The sequence below is a fragment of the Doryrhamphus excisus genome, chromosome 2 (genome assembly GCF_030265055.1).
Source record: "Doryrhamphus excisus isolate RoL2022-K1 chromosome 2, RoL_Dexc_1.0, whole genome shotgun sequence".
Lineage (NCBI taxonomy): Eukaryota > Metazoa > Chordata > Actinopteri > Syngnathiformes > Syngnathidae > Doryrhamphus > Doryrhamphus excisus.
Genome location: NC_080467.1, coordinates 6,764,565 through 6,789,213, shown reverse-complemented (window position 1 = coordinate 6,789,213; position 24,649 = coordinate 6,764,565). Strand labels below are relative to the sequence as shown.

The window sequence follows — 24,649 nt, the reverse complement described above, 5'->3', positions numbered from 1 at the left end:
CACTAGCTATAACCCAAACACCACCTATCAACCTAACCCCAACCTTAACCCCAGCTATCAACCCTAACCTCACCTATAACCCTAACCCTAATTGTGTGCCCTAGTTCTCATATAGAAAAGAACCCTAAAGAGCAACACTGGGCCTCGCTAGCATGACTCAGCATGTTCCCATTCAGACATTCTGTTACTGCTGCTATCAAGAGCAAGAAGCCTTCCATCGTGAAAAGGTTGCAAAGAGAGTGGATTCTTCCTCACATGCTACACACGATGGATCCAAATGAACAAGCTTTGTCATATTCAACCACCTGCCGAGTGTGTGAGTGCGGGGGGGGGGGGGGCTGAACGCATGCCGTGTCAAAGGGGTCAGCTTAGGACGCTTCCCCGCCAGATCACACCCCCCTGTGATTTTATTTATTATATACAGTACATGTATTTTTAATATCCATGCTAGCATGCTACCTTGCTCAATGCATTTTTTCTCAAATTGAGTAGTAACATTTTGGGGTTTTTTCTGTTTTTCAGAAATCAGTTTTGCTGAAATGTACTTGTGTATTTTATTGTATTTTATTTTTGTTTTTTAATCCCAGATCTGGTATATATTTTCAGAAGTTTTCTGTTGAAATTGTGTTGTTATTGTTCCAACTACTCCGGTTTCCTCCCACATTCCAAAAACATGCTAGGTTAATTGGCGACTCCAAATTGTCCATAGGTATGAATGTGAGTGTGAATGGTTGTTTGTCTATATGTGCCCAGTGATTGGCTGGCGACCAGTCCAGGGTGTACCCCGCCTCTCGCCCGAAGACAGCTGGGATAGGCTCCAGCAGGCCCCGCGACCCTCGTGAGGATAAGCGGTAGAAAATGAATGAATTAATGAATTGTTCCAACTATTTTATGATATTATTTGATCTATTGTTTTGGCCGAAGCTGTGCAGCAAGCGTCTTGTGGAAGCCTCACCTGCGGGGGTGGGGGGGCTATCCCAGCTGCGGGGTACACCCTGGACTGGTCGCCAGCCAATCACAGGGCAGTAAAGAGCATTAAGAGGCGAGCGGCGTGCCGCCGGTTCATGAATCTCCATGTTTGCAAGCCCTGACTCAGAGCTTTACAACCATTCATGCCCCGTGGAGCTCACACGCCCCACCCAAACACTCCGGTTGTCATGACGACGCACACATGAGCCAACGAAGAGCAGCATTTCAAGGTGTGTTCTGCGTTTCTTTTTCCTTTTTTTTTTTACATTCCTCCAGAGCAGCCTTTGAACCATGACGCTTGTACAACCCTGTCAGCAAGATAAGGGATTCCCCCTTCCCGGAGGCCCACGGTGGCTATGGCAACCCGACTCCAGTCGACAAACAGCAGAGCCGAGGTTGAGTATCTCCCCGTGAGGATCTCCCAGGAAGTCCTCGGGGTTCCCCGGCGTGTCCTCCTTGTTGTTGTGATTGTTGTTGCTACGCTATAGTAGTGGCGGGCGGCCAGTGATCACGGTACGCGACAGGCGAGGGCACGCTACATTGACAAGAGGAGCTATAAATAGACACTCTTTTATTCAGGCGCACCTTGGTGATGTCACAACCTTTATTTCAAGTCACGACTCGCTGCCATGCTGGCATTCAATGTTTGAGCAACATAGCAACGATACAACTTTACTGGCTGGTAGAAACAGGATTTTCACACTCAATATTGTTCCATAAATCCACTGGAAATTATTTTCTTAAATATTATTATCATAATGATTGGTAATGGTGATGGTTTAGTTTGATTTGAACATGCATCAGATCACATAGTCCGTATCAATCAAATGTAATATACTTTTTCCCATTTTTTCCATTCCCTCTAGAAATAAGTCATTTGTGTATATATATATTTTTATGTGCATGTACTTTTCTATATTTTAAAATCTTAAAATATGTTTTTATTGAGTACGTACAGTATACATTTTTTGTAAGATTTTATTATCATTTTTCTAATTCATGATATATACTTATAACTATATTGTTATTGAGTACATGTATATACATGTATGTAGAGTGTATGTACATTTTTCCCAGACATTGTAGTGTCATTTCATTTATACAATACTGTATAGACTATTTGGTAGTATCTGGGTCATTTCTCATTTATTTTGTACCGTGTCTTTTGTAAAACATATTCCTCTGCTGGGATTTTGTAATAATAATGGTAATGGTTTTATTTCATTTGAACATGCATCAGATTACAATTGAATGCATCACATAATCAGTTCACAGTTCCACATGTCCAAAAGGAGTAGGAAGAAGCAAAGCTTATTAAATCCTACCCCTCCATCTGGTACTTTTACAATCAGTAACTGTTACATTTGTTCACTTCCTGCTTTCCTAATATACTTTGTTCTTTTATTTTTTTTAAATGTTTTTTTCTTTTCTTTTTTCTTATTTTATTAATATTAATTATTAATTTTATTATTGATATTATATAAATATAATTATTAATATTTATATTTTGTAATGTTTTTTATTTATTATTTTTTTATTATTTTTTACTTTAGTCTTATAAATGTTAAAATTCCGTCCTACTTCTTTGTGCTCTATTGGAAACACCAACGGTGTTCAATGGTTTCCTAACATTTGGTTCAGTTCTGACATTTTTTTCAGATTTATGTTTCTGAATTGAAGTTTTTGTCCTGTGTGTCATGTACAATTGTGTCATGTAGTAAGATGTGCTGTCTGGTTTTGCTGAGATCTGAGTATCCTGTGTCTTCTGTTTGTTTTTTGGACGTGGATGTTTGTGGAGCTCGTGTACGATTGTGATGGTCCAGACAGACACGTGAAGGGCAGAGAAGTGACGTCACGGCGCTTCCAACCACTTCTTTGACTCTGCATGAAGGCATGAAGGGAATTGGAGGTGTTTTTTGTCACATCAAAGCGACGTGTGGTCGACTGGCAACCCGCAGATGTTTGTCTTTTCCTCCTTGAAGATGTTACAGCACACCCTCTGGTCTTTAGGCTGTGTTTGTGTCGCTCATGCCGGGGTCCCGGGGTCCCAGGAGGCGTGCAGCCGCTGCTGCAAACACAAAGCAGCGCCATCTGCACGCCTGGAGCGCCTCCAACAGCAACACAATAACACACATGCAGGCACACACTTGACACTGGACGTGATATCATGGCTGGCCGTGGTAGGCTCGTAGCGCCTCATCTGGCAACGTCATGCACATGTTGTGTACATTAACCACTTTGAACGACCATAGATAAGACTTTTGGGGTGGAAGTAAAGCGTCTCGTTAAGAAGCTGTGATGGATGTTGCCAAGTTTTGCTGCCTGACAGAAGTATTGCAAGTACACACATTGCTGTGTCTGTGTTTCTTTAGATGGTTTAGTGTAAGTGCAAGCAGGCGTGCAGGGAACGGCAGGCAGCGGTTGCCATGGCGCCCCAAGGACATCTGGTGAATTGTTGCCATTTTTCAGCGCAACAACATTCCAACTACAACTTCCAAGTCATTTTTGTGTCTCCATTGATTGTAAATGTCTTGTCAAACCATTCATCCCAGTCATTGCTAGCGTGATTAGCATTAGCAAGCTGGCTTTATTTGATGGACAGCTAGTTAACTAGTTAACTAGTCACCTGTCTGCTGGTACTGGTACCAAACTAGGTAGCTGAGTTCCGCTTCTTAGTTTTTGTGTATGATCTTGTTAACTGTGCTAGTTTGCTTTTGTCATCTAACTTCTCTTTCTTTATGTTGATATTTTTGTTACCACGCTAGCGTTGCTTCCTTTTCACATGTCATCATCATCGACCTATCTAGTTAGTTAGATATCTTTTGTTAATTCTTTACACAGTTTTTTCAGTTGTTATAATTGATTTTCACTGTGATTAGCTAACCAAGCTAGCTATTTGGTAACCTGTTTCCTTCATTTATTTTTAGTTGTGGAGGTAGTTAAGTAGCTATTGAGAAAGTCGTTTATGTTTAGCCTTTTATCCTTTACAAATTTTCATGATTTTTTGGTTACTTACTTGGCAAGTTAACTAACTAAGCTCATTAAATGTTACCATTTCCTTCTTCCGTTTAGTAAGTCATTTAAGTTACCTTTTGCTATAGCTATTGCTAAAGCTTGCTTATAGCTTAGCTGCTAGCTTTGGTCAGTTGTGTTTTGCCAATTCCTTCTAAACTGCACTACTTACACTTTTAAACGCCTTTCTAAAATGATTTATATTGTTACATGGATTCTTTACCGGCATTCATGGCTTTAAAGTCATGTCAGGTATCTGCTCAATCTGCTCCCCGTGTTTATTTCTGCCAGACGTTCTGCAGGTTCGGCAAGTTTCATGTTGACTTTATTTACTCACTCACACACACACACACACACACACACACACACACACACACACACACACACACACACACACACACACACACACACTCAATGACCGACAGCCTGCTAATGCTACTTTCATCATGGTTACATGTTACCATTTATTATTCTACTTATTTGTAGTGTATGCTATGTAAAGTCTAGTACCATTTACTCTGTACAGTAATGTTTATCAAAACAAGGGAGTAGTGAAAGCGATGATTGTTGATTTGGTGTCTTGTGGCGCACTCTAGTGGCGATTGATGGTGTGGCATGCTAAACAAGTACCATCATTTGCAATCTGCAATTGACCGCCAGATTCGATTTATATTCATTTTATAACATACAGTATATTCATGGTATAAAATAGCCTTTTTCATTTTTGTTGCCATATTTATTGGCAACTATATATCAATATGACTTGTTATATGTTAATCAACACGGTGTGAAACGTCAAATCTTTTCATTGAAATGAAAGGGACCTCGTGACTTGTGCGTCCCATGTCCACGCGGAGCAACACGTCATGCCTCATTATCAGCGTGTGCGCGCGGGTGTGCGTGGCATCGTCACGCTGCCATCAGCAGCACAGCCTCCATCACCGAGGCGTGTCTGTGTGTGATCGTGGACACGCACACGCGCACACACACGCACACCATCGTGTGGAGGGAGTTTTCGGCCGAGCGAACCGGTTTTACTGGGAACTTCACCCCGGAAGTGACGGCGAGTTACACACAAGGGGTGCGTGTATGTCAATTTCATATATATATATATATACACCGTGTATATATTCCTAGACGCCCCCACACGGCTTGCGTGTGCTTTTATTTAGCGACTACACCCACTGGGGCTCTCTCCCTTCACTTAGAAGTCCTACAGGTGGTATGAATATACGTCCGCTGGAAAAAGTAGAGCGCTGCTGTCGTCGTTGAGTGAGCAGTGAGCGTCTCCGTCAGTGCTTTTGGCGGAGACGAGACGAGAAGACACACGAAGACATGGACGTTCTGAAGAAAGGTTTGAACAAAGCCAAGGAAGGAGTGGTGGCCGCCGCAGAGAAGACCAAGCAGTCGGTGACAGGAGCTGCTGAGATGACCAAGGATGGGGTCATGTTTGTAGGTGCGTCCATTCATTTATTAGCATCAGGTGCTGCTGCTTCTCATCCACATATTCGACTTCATTACGCTGACCTTTGTTTTAGCTGCACTTTTCGTTTATATTTTGGATTTTTTTACTAATATTGTCTTGAAAAAAATAGCAATTGTATTTTATTTTATGATACAACACAGTTTTTTTTACAAAAGTAGTTTTTTAAGTAAAAGGGTGAGCCAACTCCCGGGACACCTCCCTCACCACATATCACTCCCCAGAATTCCATGGGATTTTCAAAACAACATCATGTACCCCACAACGATATATAGATAGCTTTATTCGAAATCCACACACGCCATCAGCAGCGTGAAGCAAAAGATGACTGATGCTGTTGCCGTCATGGATGAGGCAATGCTGAAGCCATCATGGCAGGAAGTCAACTCCTGTTTACTGTGTAGACAACCAGGATGCTTCATGTACCATTTAGCCCTGCATGCTGTCATGTACTATTCATGTTTGGAACACCAACTATTTCCTACTGTCTTTCAGGTACCAAAACAAAGGATGGCGTCACTACAGGTATTTCTTCACTGTAAATCCTATTAAAACATCTGAAATATACAGAATACATACATTAACTAGAACTGTGCCTGTGGTCGTCCAGTTCCTCGATATTTTCCTCAGAGTGAAACCTCTGAGCTAGCTTTGGTATCCTTCCCCTAGTTGTTTTCAGGCTAGCATGGTGCTACTCTTCAGAGAAGATGCCACTTGCCATTGACCCCCTTAAATGCCCTTTCTATGATTGGCGTCACCTGTGTATGCAGGTCAAGGGTCAAGGAGCTCACCAAACTGATGTTGTGTTCCAATAATTAGTGTTAAAGGTATTCAAATCAACAAAACATCAAGGGTGCCCAAATGTATGCCCCTTCTTACTTTACTTGACCCTTACTTTACCCTAATACGGTACATAACACGATGTGTGTATGTATATATATATATACACGTATGTGTACATATACTGTCTGTATATACATTATATATTTACTGTATGTATATACGGCATATATATATATATATATATATATATATATATATACGTATATATATATATACACACAGTGTATATATATATATACACACACACAGTGTGTATATATATATATATATATATATATATATATATATACACACAGTGTGTATATATATATATATATATATACGTATATATATATATACACACAGTGTATGTTCAAATATATTTTTTATATATTTGTCATATATATATGTCATATATATATTATTTTATGCAATTTTTGGATGCTTCTCAGGCCCCTGTTGAGTGTGTGTGAGGTTTACCCGTTTTTTTTTTTTTTACCAGAAAAGTGCATTAGAAGCAAGTTGGGAAAAAAAAGACACATACGAACTCCTTACGTTTTTTGTCAAAAAATCACCGCCCTCAAAGTCTGGCATTTTATGCCATTTTTTGATACTTCTGGGGCCCATGTTGAGTGTGTGTGAGGTTTCCCCTGTTTTTTTTTTTTTTTTTTTACCAAAAAAGTGCATTAGAAGCAAGTTGAAAAAAACTAACAAAAAAACGACATACTAACCCCTTACGTTTTTTGTCAAAAATCACCAAATTCAAAATCTGGCATTTTATGCCATTTTTGCATGCTTCTGTGTCCCCTGTTGAGTGTGTGTGAGGCTTCCCCTGTTTTTTTGACAGAAAAGTGCTTTAAAAGCAAGTTGGAAAAAAATGAAAAAAACGACATACAAACCCCTTACGTTTTTTGTCAAAAATCACCAAATTCAAAATCTGGCATTTTATGCCATTTTTGCATGCTTCTGTGTCCCCTGTTGAGTGTGTGTGAGGTTTCCACTTTTATTTTTGACAGGAAAGTGCTTTAAAAGCAAGTTGAAAAAAATGAAAAACACGACATACTTACGTTTTTTGTCAAAAATCACCAAATTCAAAATCTGGCATTTTATGCCATTTTTGCATGCTTCTGGGTCCCCTGTTGAGTGTGTGTGAGGGTTCCCCTTTTTTTTGACCAGAAAAGTGCTTTAAAAGCAAGTTGGAAAAAAATGAAAAAAAAAACGACATACTAACCCCTTATGTTTTTTGTCAAAATTCACCAAATTCAAAATCTGGCATTTTATGCCATTTTTGGATGCTTCTGGGTACCCTGTTGAGTGTGTGTGAGGTTTACACTTTTATTTTTTTTACAGAAAAGTGCTTTAAAAGCAAGTGGGAAAAACATGAAAAAAACGTTTTTTTGTCAAAAATCACCAAATTCAAAATCTGGCATTTTATGCCATTTTTGGATGCTTCTGGGTCCCCTGTTGAGTGTGTGTGAGGTTTCCACTTTTATTTTTGACAGAAAAGTGCTTTAAAAACAAGTTGAAAAAAATGAAAAAAACGACATACTAACCCCTTACGTTTTTTGTCAAAAATCACCAAATTCAAAATCTGGCATTTTATGCCATTTTTGGATGCTTCTGGGTCCCCTGTTGAGTGTGTGTGAGGTTTCCCCTGTTTTTTGACCAGAAAAGTGCTTTAAAAGCAAGTTGAAAAAAATGAAAAAAAACGACATACTAACCCCTTACGTTTTTTGTCAAAATTCACCAAATTCAAAATCTGGCATTTTATGCCATTTTTGGATGCTTCTGGGTCCCCTGTTGAGTGTGTGTGAGGTTTCCACTTTAATTTTTTTTACAGAAAAGTGCTTTAAAAGCAAGTTGAAAAACATGAAAAAAACGTTTTTTTGTCAAAAATCACCAAATTCAAAATCTGGCATTTTATGCCATTTTTGGATGCTTCTGGGTCCCCTGTTGAGTGTGTGTGAGGTTTCCCCTGTTTTTTGACCAGAAAAGTGCTTTAACAGCAAGTTGAAAAAAATGAAAAAAACGACACACCCCTTACGTTTTTTGTCAAAAATCACCAAATTCAAAATCTGGCATTTTATGCCATTTTTGCATGCTGCTGGGTCCCCTGTTGAGTGTGTGTGAGGTTTCCACTTTTATTTTTGACAGGAAAGTGCTTTAAAAGCAAGTTGAAAAAAATGAAAAAAAAACGACATACTAACCCCTTACGTTTTTTGTCAAAAATCACCAAATTCAAAATCTGGCATTTTATGCCATTTTTGGATGCTTCTGGGTCCCCTGTTGAGTGTGTGTGAGGTTTCCACTTTTATTTTTGACAGGAAAGTGCTTTAAAAGCAAGTTGAAAAAAATCAAAAAAACGACTTACGTTTTTTGTCAAAAATCACCAAATTCAAAATCTGGCATTTTATGCCATTTTTGGATGCTTCTGGGTCCCCTGTTGAGTGTGTGTGAGGTTTCCCTTGTTTTTTGGCCAGAAAAGTGCTTTAAAAGCAAGTTGAAAAAATGAAAAAAACGACATACTAACCCCTTACGTTTTTTGTCAAAAATCACCAAATTCAAAATCTGGCATTTTATGCCATTTTTGCATGCTGCTGGGTCCCCTGTTGAGTGTGTGTGAGGTTTCCACTTTTATTTTTGACAGGAAAATGCTTTAAAAGCAAGTTGAAAAAAATGAAAAAAACGTTTTTTTCTCAAAAATCACCAAATTCAAAATCTGGCATTTCATGCCATTTTTGGATGCTTCTGGGTCCCCTGTTGAGTGTGTGTGAGGTTTCCCCTGTTTTTTGACCAGAAAAGTGCTTTAAAAGCAAGTTGAAAAAAATGAAAAAAACGACATACTAACCCCTTACGTTTTTTGTCAAAAATCACCAAATTCAAAATCTGGCATTTTATGCCATTTTTGCATGCTGCTGGGTCCCCTGTTGAGTGTGTGTGAGGTTTCCACTTTTATTTTTGACAGGAAAATGCTTTAAAAGCAAGTTGAAAAAAACGTTTTTTTCTCAAAAATCACCAAATTCAAAATCTGGCATTTCATGCCATTTTTGGATGCTTCTGGGTCCCCTGTTGAGTGTGTGTGAGGTTTCCCCTGTTTTTTGACCAGGAAAGTGCTTTAAAAGCAAGTTGAAAAAAATGAAAAAAAAACGACATACTAACCCCTTACGTTTTTTGTCAAAATTCACCAAATTCACAATCTGGCATTTTATGCCATTTTTGGATGCTTCTGGGTCCCATGTTGAGTGTGTGTGAGGTTTCCACTTTTAGTTTTGACAGAAAAGTGCTTTTAAAAGCAAGTTGAAAAAAATGAAAAAAACGACATACTAACCCCTTACGTTTTTTGTCAAAAATCACCAAATTCAAAATCTGGCATTTTATGCCATTTTTGCATGCTGCTGGGTCCCCTGTTGAGTGTGTGTGAGGTTTCCACTTGTATTTTTGACAGGAAAGTGCTTTAAAAGCAAGTTGAAAAAAATCAAAAAAACGACTTACGTTTTTTGTCAAAAATCACCAAATTCAAAATCTGGCATTTTATGCCATTTTTGGATGCTTCTGGGTCCCCTGTTGAGTGTGTGTGAGGTTTCCCCTGTTTTTTGGCCAGAAAAGTGCTTTAAAAGCAAGTTGAAAAAATGAAAAAAACGACATACTAACCCCTTACGTTTTTTGTCAAAAATCACCAAATTCAAAATCTGGCATTTTATGCCATTTTTGCATGCTTCTGGGTCCCCTGTTGAGTGTGTGTGAGGTTTCCACTTTTATTTTTGACAGGAAAATGCTTTAAAAGCAAGTTGAAAAAAATGAAAAAAACGTTTTTTTCTCAAAAATCACCAAATTCAAAATCTGGCATTTCATGCCATTTTTGGATGCTTCTGGGTCCCCTGTTGAGTGTGTGTGAGGTTTCCCCTGTTTTTTGACCAGAAAAGTGCTTTAAAAGCAAGTTGAAAAAAATGAAAAAAACGACATACTAACCCCTTACGTTTTTTGTCAAAATTCACCAAATTCAAAATCTGGCATTTTATGCCATTTTTGGATGCTTCTGGGTCCCATGTTGAGTGTGTGTGAGGTTTCCACTTTTATTTTGGACAGGAAAATGCTTTAAAAGCAAGTTGAAAAAAATGAAAAAAACGTTTTTTTCTCAAAAATCACCAAATTCAAAATCTGGCATTTCATGCCATTTTTGGATGCTTCTGGGTCCCATGTTGAGTGTGTGTGAGGTTTCCACTTTTATTTTTGACAGGAAAGTGCTTTAAAAGCAAGTTGAAAAAAATGAAAAAAAACGACTTACGTTTTTTGTCAAAAATCACCAAATTCAAACTCTGGCATTTTATGCCATTTTTGGGTGCTTCTGGGGCCTCTGTTGAGTGTGTGAGGGGTTTTCTCTGTGTATTTGACCAGAAAAGTGCATTAGAAGCAAGTTGAAAAAAAAGAAACAAAAAAAAACGACATACTAACCCCTTACGTTTTTGTCAAAAATCACCACCCTCAAACTCTGACATTTTATGCTGTTTTTGGGTGTATGTATATGTATCTATATATATATTTATACTAATAATAGCTGTGAGGTGAAAAAAGCATCCAAATAATCTTCTCTGTGTTTTCTCCATGGAGAAATGGATAGTTAAGTAGTAGGCTGGTTGGGCTCCCTGGGGGAGGCTTGCTTTGACAAACAAGCAGAGGAGCCATGGAGACCTCCTGGAGAGCCTCCTGGAAGCTCCCTCGGTGGGAATAATGACAGTGCAGTGATCCTCTGGTGACCTGCTTTTTAACCAGATGTCCAAAGAATGGCTTTTGCGTTGAAAGGTGAAGCACAACAAGACGTGCTGGCTAAACAAAGCCACGGCTTGCACAACGCTTTGTGAACGTAGAGGGTGTGGTCACGTGGGATAAGGTTTCTATACCTCCTCCTTTCTACAGTTGCAGGTAAAACAGTGGAAGGCGTGAGTCAGGTTGGCCAAACCATGGTAACCAGCGTGACCGCCGTGGCCCACAAAACCGTGGAAGGGGCGGGCAGTATCGTCGCAGCAACCGGATTGGTCAAGAAGGATCCAGCCAAACCAGTAAGAACTCATTCTTGGTTTTTACACACCCTGCAGGATTTGGCAGGACAGGGAAGTCATCTCCCTGGAATGGCGACGTCACCCAGAGATACTATTGGTTGTAAAGTTACATTAATTAGGTTACTTTTTGTTTCACTTTTGACTTTCTTGTTGTAATTCAAATTTACTGTCGTATTTTCCTCGTCAAAATGCTGCTTTATTGTCCACTTTCATTATCTCATTTTCCACATCAAATTGTCAAATAATCAAGTGTCATCTCACTAAAGGAGCCGTAATATTACATATTTCAGGAAGATATTGCACATGCGTAACATTGGCCACTTATTACGTTAGCAATTTTTCAAAACAAAGCCACTTGGGAAGGGATCCACGTCCCCAATATTTTGGTCTGTCCAGCTGTTCTTTCTGCTATTTGGCTCACAGTCCAGCTCCTGTTTTTTCTGTCACGATGACACGGCAAGGACACTGCAAGGACAAGAGCGCTTGCCAGGCGTCATGTGATGCCGATGGATTGCGACTCGTTGAAGAGAACAGACGCACGGGTGACGCTATTGATTTTCAGGGGGCTGGAAAAACCAATGATGAGAAAAGCGGACAAGAATCATTTGTCACGGGTTGCTAGCCACCTTTTAGCTCCTCGCTGTCATCATGTGACTGACCGATGGCCCGGGCGTGAAGATGAGGGGGAAGGCAGCAGCAGACGGAAGACTCAAGGTCATGACGCCATTTTGACCGTGCAAACACACGCTGATGTGAGACGGGGGAAGAGACTGGGGTGGGCTCCAGCACCCCCACGCAGTGACGATAAGCGTCCAGAAGAGTGTCCACATGACCGACATGTGTCAAGAACAGCAGGAGCTTTGCAGTCCAGAATGAATTGGAGACAGAAAGCAGGACTTCCTGTTTGCGTGTCTTCCACAGGGCGACGACAACGTGGGCGTGCAGGATGTCATCGAGTCACCGGTTGACACAGACACCGCCGATGTGACGGAGGTGAGACGCCGTTCGGGTAAACGTTGCAGAGGATGAGGTACACACACACACACACACACGATAACCACGTCTGGTCTTCTGTGGCAGGACGACACGGACTGAAGACGACCATTGAAGAGGAAGACGATCCAAACATTCCGTGTTGCTCTGCCAAGTCCCGTCGTGCCTCGTTTTTGGTCCTGTATGACGTCCGTGTTTGTACAGTAAAGCTAAGTAAATGGTCGGGTGTGGGTTGTGTGTACTCGTATGATACGTCAGCAAATGTGCCTCAGGTGTGTTGTGTGTGCTTTGGGACCAAACGTCATCACTGCCACTTTGTGTTAGCAACAACTACAGTGGAACAGTAACGATACAGTGTCTGCTAGCTGGAACAGTAACGATATGGAACAGTAACAATAGTGTCTACTAGCTGGAACAGTAACGATACAGTGTCTGCTAGCCGGAACAGTAACAATATGGAACAGTAACGATACAGTGTCAGCTAGCCGGAACAGTAACGATACAGTGTCTAATAACTGGAACAGTAACGATACAGTGTCTAATAACTGGAACAGTAACGATACAGTGTCTACCAGCCGGAAAAGTAACGATACAGTGTCTGCTAGCCGGAACAGTAACGATACAGTGTCTGCTAGCTGCAACAGTAACGATACAGTGTCTGCTAGCTGCAACAGTAACGATACAGTATCTGCTAGCTGCAACAGTAACGATATGGAACAGTAACGATACAGTGTCTGCTAGCCGGAGCAGTAACGATACAGTGTCTGCTAGCCGGAACAGTAACGATACAGTATCTAATAGCTGTAACAGTAACGATACAGTGTCTGCTAGCTGGAACAGTAACGATACAGTGTCTGCTAGCCGGAACAGTAACGATACAGTGTCTAATAACTGGAACAGTAACGATATGGAACAGTAACGATACAGTGTCTGCTAGCCGGAGCAGTAACGATACAGTGTCTGCTAGCCGGAGCAGTAACGATACAGTGTCTGCTAGCTGGAACAGTAACGATATGGAACAGTAACGATACAGTGTCTGCTAGCCGTAACAGAACGATACAGTGTCTACCACAATGAACCACCTAAGTGTCTATGTGATGGATTTTTGGGCTATTCTTTGGTATCCTGATGTCACTGTTCATGTATCATATTCCATTTTCAGCAGTGATGAACAAAACGCCTTAGTTGGATTTTAGTGTGGAATAAAATGTGGTAAAAGCTTAGTCATCGTGTTCTTTCATCCACAGCAGGTGACATTAGAACAGCTGTTGGCTTCTTCCTCAATTTGGAAACTATTTTAAAAGGGTCGAAGTTGTTTTCCTCACTACTGTATTAGCCTAGCTGCTAGCGCATTCATATTAGCATTATGTTTAGCAGACAGGAATATAAACAAACATTGATTGCACTGTTGAAAGTGTCACTTTAACTTTGTTGTTGCTGTACTGTATTTTTTACAGCAGGAATTATTGTTTCATTGTTTGACTCTACCACTGAACTACTGCTATTGGAATTGCATATCCATGGGAACGTGGGAGGAAAGTTGTTGCTGTGTTAAGATGGCAAAAAGAATGATGAAGTAGTGCATAGTAAAAAAAAAAAAAAGACAAACAGCACTTAAGTAGAATTTACTGGCAAGTGCCTAGAAGGAATAAAGCCAAATCCTTTTTGTAGATTCACACCCCTAGTGAACACATCACCCTGTCCTTAAAAACCTCCACTGGCTTCCCAACCTCCAAATTATCCATTTCAAAATCCTTCTCATCACAGACAAAGCTCTCACACAGCTTGACCCCTCCATACCTCACAGACAGATGCCAGAGCTTCTAAGGCTACGGGAATGTTGTTCCAGGAGGTGGACTTGGCTTCACGGAGGTCATCCACTGTCTGAAAGTGACGTCCGCTTTTGTCAAACATCCATCCCCAAATGTTCTTATCAGTTGGATTTACATGAGATGAGGGGAGGTTCAAGATGATCCAAAAGAGTGACAGGTTATTCCTCTGGAAGAAGTCCCTTCAAAACCACACAGTCACGAGCCTTGCCACATCTCCACGTAGCCAGATGCCGTTGGATGCGCCTGCATAACCTGAAGCTCCACTGTTCCATGGAAGGTGCCAAGGGGATCCCACCACGTTACTTTGTGGGTGAAGAACTTTCTATTGACGCTAATGGCGTCCAACCTCAGCAGCAGTGCCGTGCTGCCAGTGGCCCACAATCAGACCGTGTTGACGGAGAGGAAGATTTTTTCCTTTGCTATCAAGAGATGATGAAGATGACATTTTGTCCCAAATGTGTCTTATTTTTTCAGAAACGATCATGAAGACGCAATAAAAAGAAGAAAATGACACTTGGGTTATTTGCGGCGTTGAAGAGAAGTCTTCCTCCTCTTCATGGCCTTCCACTCTCCCTCCTGCGTGGCCAAGCTGCCAAAGAGCTCCTTCACCTTCCTCTTCCTCTCGGCATCTCTGCAGAGAAACGAGCAGACAGGAGGTCACAGGAATCCGCGGCAAGTGGTGAAAGGCTTCCCACCCATGAAGATATCTTACCTGCTCATGACCTCGTTGAGCTTCTCGCCGGCCAGGAAGCGCGAGTCCTTCCTGATCTCCCTCAGCGCTCCCTTGAATTCCTTCTTGTACTTGTGATGCACGCGCTCCGCCTCCCTCTGCTCCTTGGTGAAGCCGCGCTTCTTGCCGTAGTCCAACCTGGAGAACAACAGTACAGACTAGCAAAGCCAAAGCTCCTAGACCTTCAGCATCACATGTTTGTGATGTTTCTACTTACACCTCCACGATCTTGGGTGTCAGCAGCTTCAGAGGGACGGGCTTCTTCTTGTCAAACACCAAGTGGCTGTGAGCAACAGGAGCGCTGCTGATGACCTCCAGGATCTCCGCTTGAAGCTCCTGCAATACAATGTCATCCATCCAGGATACGCGTCATGTTACACATACGTGTTCATTCCACCATAGGATACGTGTCATGTTACACATACGGGTTTTTTCACTGTGGGATACGTGTCATGTTACACATGCGTGTCATGTTACACATGCGTGTCATGTTACACATGCGTGTCATGTTACACATGCGTGTCTTTCACCGTGGGATACGTGTCATGTTACACATACATGTTCATTCCACCGTGGAATATGTGTCATGTTACACATACGTGTCATGTTACACATACGTGTTTTTTCACTGTGGGATACGTGTCATGTTACACATACATGTTCATTCCACCGTGGAATATGTGTCATGTTACACGTACATGTTCATTCCACCGTAGGATACATGTCATGTTACACATACGTGTCATGTTACACATATGTGTTTTTTCACCGTGGGATACGTGTCATGTTACATATACGTGTTTTTTCACCGTGGGATACGTGTCATGTTACACATATGTTTTTTCCCACCGTGGGATACGTGTCATGTTACACATAGCACTAGCGGCTGCTATCTACAACATGTGTATATCGGACATCCCTGGTTTTATGGTATATTTTCATATAGTAAAACAGTAGGCTAAGAAAATCCTATGATATCAAATATATTTACTGTATGTGTAACAATTCAAATATTACATTTCATATAGAATATCTGTAATATTTGTCACCTCAGTGTGAGTGATTTTAAGGAAGAAAATCCAATATAAAGTATTGATTTCATAGGTGATTTTGAAATCATCTCCGTGTTTTTACACCACAAGAATGTGCATGGGAAAAGAATATCTTCCAATCCAAAGGCACATTCAAGGAAAGCTTGGAGGAGGTAACAAAGGACTGACCTGTAAAGGCTTGGGTAACAACTGAGAGGAGAGATGTTGTGAAAGCAGCCTCCTGATTGGCTGAAAGATGGACGTGAAGGCCACGAGGTCGCGGTAGAGCAGACAGCATCTCTTCAGCAGGTCCATGCAGGCGGACACACACGTCAACCTGAACGACAACAGTATTGAATATTCAGTACTGAGTATTCAGTATTGGGTATTGGGTATTGAGTATTGAGTATCGAGTGCGGACCTCCTTCCACTTCTAGTTAGGAAAAAGGTTCCCAGACATGGGGGTGAATTAATATCCTGTTGATGTGGTTTGTGATCTACCAAAGTCATCTTAGCGAGCTGTGCAGTCCGGCCCACACAAAAGCTGTGGCGTGAAAGCGCCTGCTGGCCGCTCACCGTGGTAGAAAAGGCTAAAGCGTCTCCATGGCGACGCAGGTAAACACCAGACGGCCAACACTAAGCCTTGCCGTCTTCGTACACGCGGCGACAACACCAACATTGTACATTTCCCCGTGTTTGTGCTCTATACCTGAAGTGATCGCGGTCGAGATCGGTCTTCAGTGAGAGGTGCTGTGCAGCAGAAAGCGGGAGCTGACTTTTCCCGTCCCAGCTCTTCCAGGATTCCGAGTCTGACAGCACCAACAGATCCGTGTGCCTCCCTGAGGACCTGAAGGGCGGAACGACGGCGTAACCTGCAACCAAAACAATGGATTATAATCTCTATGCTGGCATCCAGACATGACGCATGAACCAGTGGCGGCTACCTGGGCAGCTCTTGTCTTGCACGGCCAGGTGCAGCGTTCCAGCCAGGAAGTTCAAAAGCTCGGGCAGGAAACGCTTGGAGAAGGAGACGTACTCCACAGCAAGACAGCACAGGACTAAGCCTGACGTCACGTCCTGTAATGACCTCACTGGACACTGCATTGCACAGCAGCAAGAGTACAGAATCAGTTAAGCAGTACAAAATACACAATATAAAAAATAAGCAATATAAACAACCCTAGTATTAACAAAATCAACAGTTATATACAAATACAGTATGCAGATAATATGAAACGAGATGAAATACATGACCAGTCTATAAACTATGAGATCTTGCTCGTGAGTTAATATGAGGCATTATAGAAATACTTCACATAGAACTATATTACATATAGTATATATATTATGTATATGACTATAATTGTATTGATAAATATACGGTTACTGTCATGCTAAATAACTATATTTGTGTGTTGTTTATGGTGTGGGAGCGAAGTGAATGCAAAGTGAAAGTGAAAGTGGCAAAGTGAATGCTTGCAACGGATCTTTTCACAAAAAGCCTTTTTTGTGTTTGAAATGTGACATTTTGCTAAGACGTTCCGGGGTTCTACTACTGACTACAAAAGGAAGGACAAAGAAAGAAGTGGCAGCCCTTGGAGATCATAATCCATGTGCCTTGAAAGATCTGTCAAAATCCTCCAAGATGGCTGCTAGTGAGGTGGATGTGGGTGACTGAGTGGACGTGTGCTGTGTACCTTAGTAAGAACTTGGCCGATGAAAAGGAGCGCCGGTGTCGTGACAGGATGTCGGAAATCCGACGTGGGAAAGAGCAAAGCCGCCACCTTCAGGTGAATGAGCTTAAAAGACAAAAAAATGTGATGTCAGACAATAAACAAACAATAAAAGATGCTAACATTCCATTCCCACTGTAACCTAGCAACAACACAAATAGATCAGATGTGGATGACACATGACCATTCATTCATTCATTCATTCATTTTCTACCGCTTTTTCCTCACGAGGGTGCTGGAACCTATCCCAGCTGTCTTCGGGCGAGAGGCGGGTCTCTCTAGACAAACAACCATTCACACTCACATTCATACCTATGGACAATTTGGAGTGGCTAATTAACCTAGCATGTTTTTGGAATGTGGGAGGAAACCGGAGTACCCAGAGAAAACCCACGCATGCACGGGGAGAACATGCAAACTCCACACAGAGATGGCCGAGGGTGGAATTGAACCCTGGTCTCCTAGCTGTGAGGTCTGCGTGCTAACCACTCGACCACCGTGCCGCCCGACACATGACCAATGAATGGCAAACTGTTAACGTGAGGATGAAGCACTGACAATGGATGCTAACGCTGAATAAAAGTCTAGAATGAATAAGCAAGTACGGTTTAGCTAACAAATAGTCAATACCATGTCCAGTGTTGGGAAAGCAGCATGACCTTTGACCTCCACCGCTTCCTCCATGCTGTGAGCAGCATCCCCGATGATGGTCTGCATGGCCTTACAGGCTTCTTCTGGAAACATCTGACACAGGGTGTAGAGCTCTCTGCAAAGCAACATATTCAGTGCACACAGAACAAAAGTATTTCAATTTCTTGGTAAAGTTCTCACGGGATCAGCTTGTCAATGGCGGCGAGCTGAGGAGGACTCCGGCGGGCCAGTTCTCCAAAGTAGTCCAACAGGAAGCCAACTAGTTTCTGGGACAGATGTCGTGTTGGTTACTGGTGACGTCGAGCACCACATGGGAGTACCAGGAGCATGGAGCCGCTGCGTACCTGCAGTTTAAGCTTATTTCCTACTGCCAAACTGGGGTGGTTGCACTTCTGCATCCTGGCCACAATGAGGCGCTGGTTGTCAGGGGTGTGGCCACACAGCAGCTTTTCAAGGTCATTGTAGTTTTCTGGAGCTACAAGGAACAAAACATGAACACTTTTTAACATGATTAGAGTTATCCAGACATGATATAACACCCCCACAGTCATCTTTCCATTGGTATTATCCAACACAGTAGTATCATCAGCAAATATACGCCATTTTAGACAAATGACCTTGTTGTAGGCTATGCTAATATTCATTCATTTTCTACCGCTTATCCTCACGAGGGTTGTATGCCAGCTGTCTTCGAGCGAGAGGCGGGGTACACCCTGGACTGGTGGCCAGCCAATCACAGAGCACATATAGACAAACAACCATTCACACTCACATTCATACCTATGGACAATTTGGAGTGGCCAATTAACCTAGCATGTTTTTGGAATGTGGGAGGAAACGGGAGTAACCCACGCATGCAACAGAGAACATGCAAACTCCACACAGAGATGGCCGAGGGTGGAATTGAACCCTGGTCTCCTAGCTGTGAGGTCTGCGCGCTAACCACTCGACCGCCATGCAGCCCGCTATGGTAATATAGGTAAGCCAATTAAGTAAGCCTGTTGTGAGGTCAATTAAACCTGCAACAAACGCTCCAAGTACCGACATGTGTAACCAACACAGAATACTACGTACATTGACAAGGCTGATACTGCATCTGTATTGGGAGTTCATTTGACCATTTTGATGCTTGAAAATACTTCATTTGGGCATCTAATGCATACAATGTGCATTAATATGCAGATGTTGGACCTCTAACAGTGATTGTTTATTAATGGTTGAAAGACTGTGACAGAGTTGGGGGGGGGGCAATGTTTGATGAATCGTTTGATTTATCGTTGAATGGAAGTGTTATATACTACTACATGGCTGTACTCCATGTACTGTACAGTAAAGCCATAAAACATTGTTGGCGCTTTTTGAAGGGCTTTTCTCGTGGCATACAGTGGGTGTGTCCCATTCCACGCATCAATGATTTGTTTTCATAGCTTTAGAAGGCACATAGAGAAGCGAGAAGAAGGCGTGTGTAGTGGATGATGGCCAGAAGATGACGTGTGAGTGGAAGTACGAGTTACCAGGAAACGTGTATGGAAGTTCTGCTTTGGCGGCCTCCTGCTGGGCCTTCCTCTCCTCCTCGCTCAGGGTCTTCTCGGCTTTGGCGCCGAGCGCTTCAGCCTCGTCTTCTTCTGCTTCACTTTCCCGCTCGCTTTCCAAGTCTGAATGACCATCCTCTTCCTCACTGCTGCCTGCATCCTCCTCCTCCTCCTCCTCTTCTTCTTCTTCATCTTCCTCCTCACTACTTTCTCCCTCTTCGTCACCTTTGTTGTTGTCTTCTAGCAACTCTTCGTCGATGTTCCACTTGCCATCCTTAAGAGTCGTTTGGAAGTTACAAACGTTGTTCACTCTGCTGCGTTCCTTGTGTATTTGCTCACCTGATAGGCTAAAGTCTTCTTGTCGTCTTTGTCCAGGATGAAGCCGTCGTTGAGGTCGTCGGCAGACAAGTGGCTCTGATGTCGTGTACCTTCCGCTTGCTCTTCATCTCCCATCATCCTTCTCAGACGGTCAGCCTGGAAAAATGATAGACCATAGAGTAACTGGGACGACATGGAAGTGTGATGGCTAAAACGTTATGTTACTTAAAGGGGACCTAAGATGCTTTCTCCTCTTTGCTGGTCGCTAATTGGCGCTAGAATGTTGTATTCTCACGTTCAAGTAGAACAAAGTTTTAGAGCAGGAGGTTGGCGCATTGCTCTATCCAGCCGGCGCTGTCCTTATATGGGCGTGCCTGGGTACACAAACTGAGTGGGACCAATCACAGTGGGGTGGGCGTTCACAGAGGCGGGCCGTGAGTGGAATAAATGAAACAGTTTTGGAAAGCCAAGGAAAACCAGCTGGAATAGGTGCAGATTCTGGAAGATCTGGAAGGCTTGGAAGGTGTGTAGCTGCTCTACAGGAGTCCACCACTCAATACAAAGGGCCGGAAATGGTAAGTATAAAAGGTCCCCTTTAAGGTCATGAAGGCCACAGTTTGACACTAGAACTGATTAATTCTGTTTCCAATGTATAAACCATCTGATCTTACAGTTCTGGAATGGGGAGGCCCTGCTCATTTTGGGAACCTACTTCTAGTTTCTGCAGCTTCTCGCGCTCCTCCCTGGCAAGCTCCTCAGGGGTCTTCATCTTCTCAGAGGGCTGAGCCTTCATCTCGAAGCCAAGCTCCCTCACCATCATGTCGTAGTCCTCCAGCTGCAGGAGAAGGAGGAGGAGGAGGAAAAGTGAACAGGTTCAATCAATAAAAGCCAACGTGCCCTCTTATCTACCTTTGGTTTCTCCGCTTCCTCCTTCTCCTCCCGCTGAGCTTTGGGCTTCTTCTGCACCATCAGAGCCTGGATGCTCTTCCAATCCTTATCCAGCTTTTCTGTCAGCTCCTGCGCCTCCTCTTTTTGCACCTGTCGCTCCCTCTAAAGAAAAGGAAGCCATCACATGTTATTTAGCTGGATGTCACCGGCGACAAGGAGCATAAGGAGTCCACTCACCTTCTCCTGCTTGGACTTGTGGATGAGCTCCTCAATCAGTTCCAGTCTGGACTTGGCTTTCGGCGCTCCCTCCTCCCCCTGCTGCTCCCCAGAGGTCTTCTTCCTGAGGAGGCCGCCTCCCCCACCAAAGTGGGCAGCCGTCAGCTCAGCTAAAAGAACCATCAGTATATTTTTATGAAATTAAAAGTGGGCAGTGCAATTATTCCAAATAATGAAGTGCATGCTGTTCACCTCCAGTCCTGTAGGTGGTAGTATTACATATTGCAGAAGCAGGGAAGCTTTTTTGTTTACATCAATGCAAGTAGACATTAACATGTGGAAAGTTATAGCGTTTTTGTGTCTTGCCACGAAAAGAAAACTATTAAACCGTAAAATGGCGATGTAAACAAGCAAGATCAATAACTGTATAATTTTTGAATGTTACATTTAAATGGATACCAAATTAATTGAATACCTTCATTTAATACAAAAGGGGGGGGTGCAGATTTCTTTATATGTTACCATTTATTTTAATAAACTACTTTGTTATGAGGGAAAAAATATATATTCCATTTATTTTATTCATCAATGGAAGCCCACTTCCACCAATGAAAGTAATAATTATGACATTGAAAAGTCACAATTGTGAGATAAAAAGTCATAATTATGAGATGAAAAGTCAACTATAAGATAAGAAAGTCAGAACTATGACAAAATCAAAAGTATGACGTCAAAACTCCTTATTCAGGGATGTCATAATTATGGGATACAAATTAAAACTAATTAAAACAAACTAATTTCCCAGGGAAAAAACAATATCAATACAATATAAAGATGTTTGATATTGGCTTTTTGGGCCAAGACCGATATGCCGATATTGTCCGATACCGATACCAGCCTTTACTGATACCGTTATGTGTAACATGAGCTATCTCCTGTGGTGGAATGAACACATAAACCAATCAGATGCAGTATATAGTTCATGGCGTGCACCCACCTGACAAAAGGCCCTTCTCCTCTGTCTCGTCATCGCTGTTCACCAAGTCGGTGAACTTCTCTATTTCAGACAGCGATTGTCCATAATGTGTTAACTCCTCCTCTTCGTTTAGGTTGTACAAGTCCTTCTTGTCATGGGCACGCTGGAAGTGGCACGTTGATTAAAGCACAAAGACTTTAAAGGTAGAAAGCACAAGACGACATAACGAACCTGTCTCTCCATGGCAAACCTCTGGAGGATCTTGTCTTCTGGATCCATCTTAGAGTCGTACTCTCCCAAGCGCCTGTCGATGAGTTTGTTGGACTTGTTCTTCTGCTTATATTCTTTCAGGAGGGTTTCTTTTCTCTGATGGACATTTTGCCAGAAAAAGAAGAAAAACGAAAAGATTTAAGTGTCGGGAAACTGTGACGAGCTATACAGAAGTCCCTTATTTGGGTTCATTAGGTTCCAAACCCGGCCCTAATTTGTGAATTCCACCCAGTAGGATTCATACTGTATAAATGGAACATTGTTTGAAAACCTGTTTGAGACCTTCTAAATATGTTTTTTACATTATTAGAGCCCTACAGACATAAAATAACACCCCATAGTCGCCTTTACACTTGTATTACCCAACACAGTAGAAAAACATAAATGTATATCATATGCTTGTCTCTGTGACTATATTTCGCATTACAATTTTTTTTTCACATTACATCCACAACAGCAGCTACTCACTAATGTAGGGTTTGCGTTTTGATGTTTACAAAGAGAATAGCAGCCATACAGGCTTCCCTTTTCTCCTTGCCAGAATGTCCACGCACAGTGGGATGCTGTGGAAAGTCATCCTCACAACTTGAGTCCCATGGACTGCTCGTCACAGTGGGAAACTTCAAGCCAGTCTGATTCCACAAACAATCTTTTTTGCTTTTCAAGAACCCCAGTCTTGCTATATTGTTCATCGTCCTCATGAAATAAAACTCTCTCTCAATGAAGGACGGCGTGACAACACTAGAATGGGCAACTACTGCCGCCATTACTGCAAAGGTTGTTTTTTTTTTTATTCCAAACAAAGTGAAAGAACTTCACATTAAAATAATCCACATTTTTTACCCTTGCAACTCACATCTAGCCAAATACATGGAGGGGGTCTCGTCATAATACTCATTTTGCAAAACAGAAGAGGAATCAATAAGGCACTTATTCTACGAATGTCCCATTTCTCAAGCATTTTGGACCAAAGTTACTATTTTACTTTTTATGTCTCTCAAAACAATCATTGACATCAAAATGGAAATGGTCTTATTTCTACAATGTAACCTTCATAAAGATTTGCAGAATGCTGTGAAATGTCTTTGTTTATTAGGAAAATTCCATATTCACAAATGCAGAGTGATGTTATGTAAGCCAAATATTCACCAGTTTTCTTCTGAAGTAAAAATATTATATGAATCACTGCAGCTGATAATCAAAAACAGAAAAGCAGTGAAAACCTTTCATACATTGGAGAACGTTCTAAAAACAATTCATATGAAGAACAAGCTTAAGTGACATGTTTTCTATTGTTTTTATTTTGTTCTTTTCAAGCAATATCCCTCGCACATTCCTTTCTTTATTTACTTTTTCTTATTTATGTTGATATTGTTCTGTAGAATTGTACTTTTATGTTCCTGTAATTCTGCTTATATCGGTTTGTACTGTTTTGTAATTGAAGTTTGTAATAAAATATATATATTTTAAAAATGCATCTCATTGTTCATAATGGCGGTGCTTCGGTCTCACCTTGTTGATAGATTTGGACCGGGACACCCCAGGAAGGCCCACATCATGCTTGCTTTTCCTCCCAAGCACATCGAATTTCTTCCTGTTGATTTTCACCTCAAAAGGGTTATTCTTGATCTCAGTAGACGTTTTCACCTTGCGGACTTTGTCTGCAATATTCCTCTTTTTGGGCGGCTTCCCCATCTGGAAGTGTCATAGTTAGTTTAGAATGTTCAGGAAATACTGGAATAACATTAAAACCCCGTTTAAACCAATGTAGACTTAGTTTAGGATGTTCAAGAAATACTGGAATAACATTAAAACCCCCTTTAAACTAATGTAGAAACGGCCACCATTATTACAGATTAGCTGAGGAGTAGCAGTTAGAGTCTACATTAGCTAGCTAGTTCACTTTCAAAACAAACCAGTTTATTTACCGTGTCAGTGTCTCGAAGAGTCAAACGCTATAAAATCCAGCCTAGGGAAAACAAGTGCCAACTAATAGTTGAATGCATTAAAGGACATTAAATAAACTGTCCACGTTTTTCCACCACATTCCACTAGCAGCGTGGATACGAGTGTGAAAGGTCAAAACCAAAGAGAAGCAACTCAGGAGCGCTACTCAATGGTGTGCGAATCCCGACA

At 41.8% G+C, this 24,649-nt stretch overlaps 2 protein-coding genes across 2 annotated transcripts; one reads left to right on the top strand and one right to left on the bottom strand.

Annotated features, from left to right (window-relative positions):
- The first annotated feature begins 4,894 nt into the window (after positions 1–4,894).
- On the top strand, positions 4,895–13,593 carry LOC131105961 (alpha-synuclein-like). Its single transcript, XM_058054544.1, has 6 exons — positions 4,895–5,062; positions 5,190–5,437; positions 5,960–5,989; positions 11,201–11,343; positions 12,265–12,336; positions 12,424–13,593. Exons 2-6 carry the CDS (start codon positions 5,317–5,319, stop codon positions 12,436–12,438), a joined length of 381 nt encoding a protein of 126 aa, XP_057910527.1. The 5' UTR covers positions 4,895–5,062; positions 5,190–5,316; the 3' UTR covers positions 12,439–13,593.
- On the bottom strand, positions 13,151–24,610 carry nop14 (NOP14 nucleolar protein homolog (yeast)). Its single transcript, XM_058054428.1, has 19 exons — positions 24,442–24,610; positions 24,026–24,208; positions 22,475–22,609; positions 22,265–22,406; positions 21,289–21,437; positions 21,073–21,213; positions 20,876–20,998; positions 20,185–20,319; positions 19,828–20,119; positions 18,658–18,788; positions 18,494–18,579; positions 18,293–18,428; positions 17,627–17,728; positions 16,874–17,027; positions 16,639–16,801; positions 16,119–16,266; positions 15,116–15,234; positions 14,881–15,036; positions 13,151–14,799 (listed from the first exon to the last, which is right to left on the bottom strand). Exons 2-19 carry the CDS (start codon positions 24,206–24,208, stop codon positions 14,688–14,690), a joined length of 2,607 nt encoding a protein of 868 aa, XP_057910411.1. The 5' UTR covers positions 24,442–24,610; the 3' UTR covers positions 13,151–14,687.
- Positions 24,611–24,649: the final 39 nt, after the last annotated feature.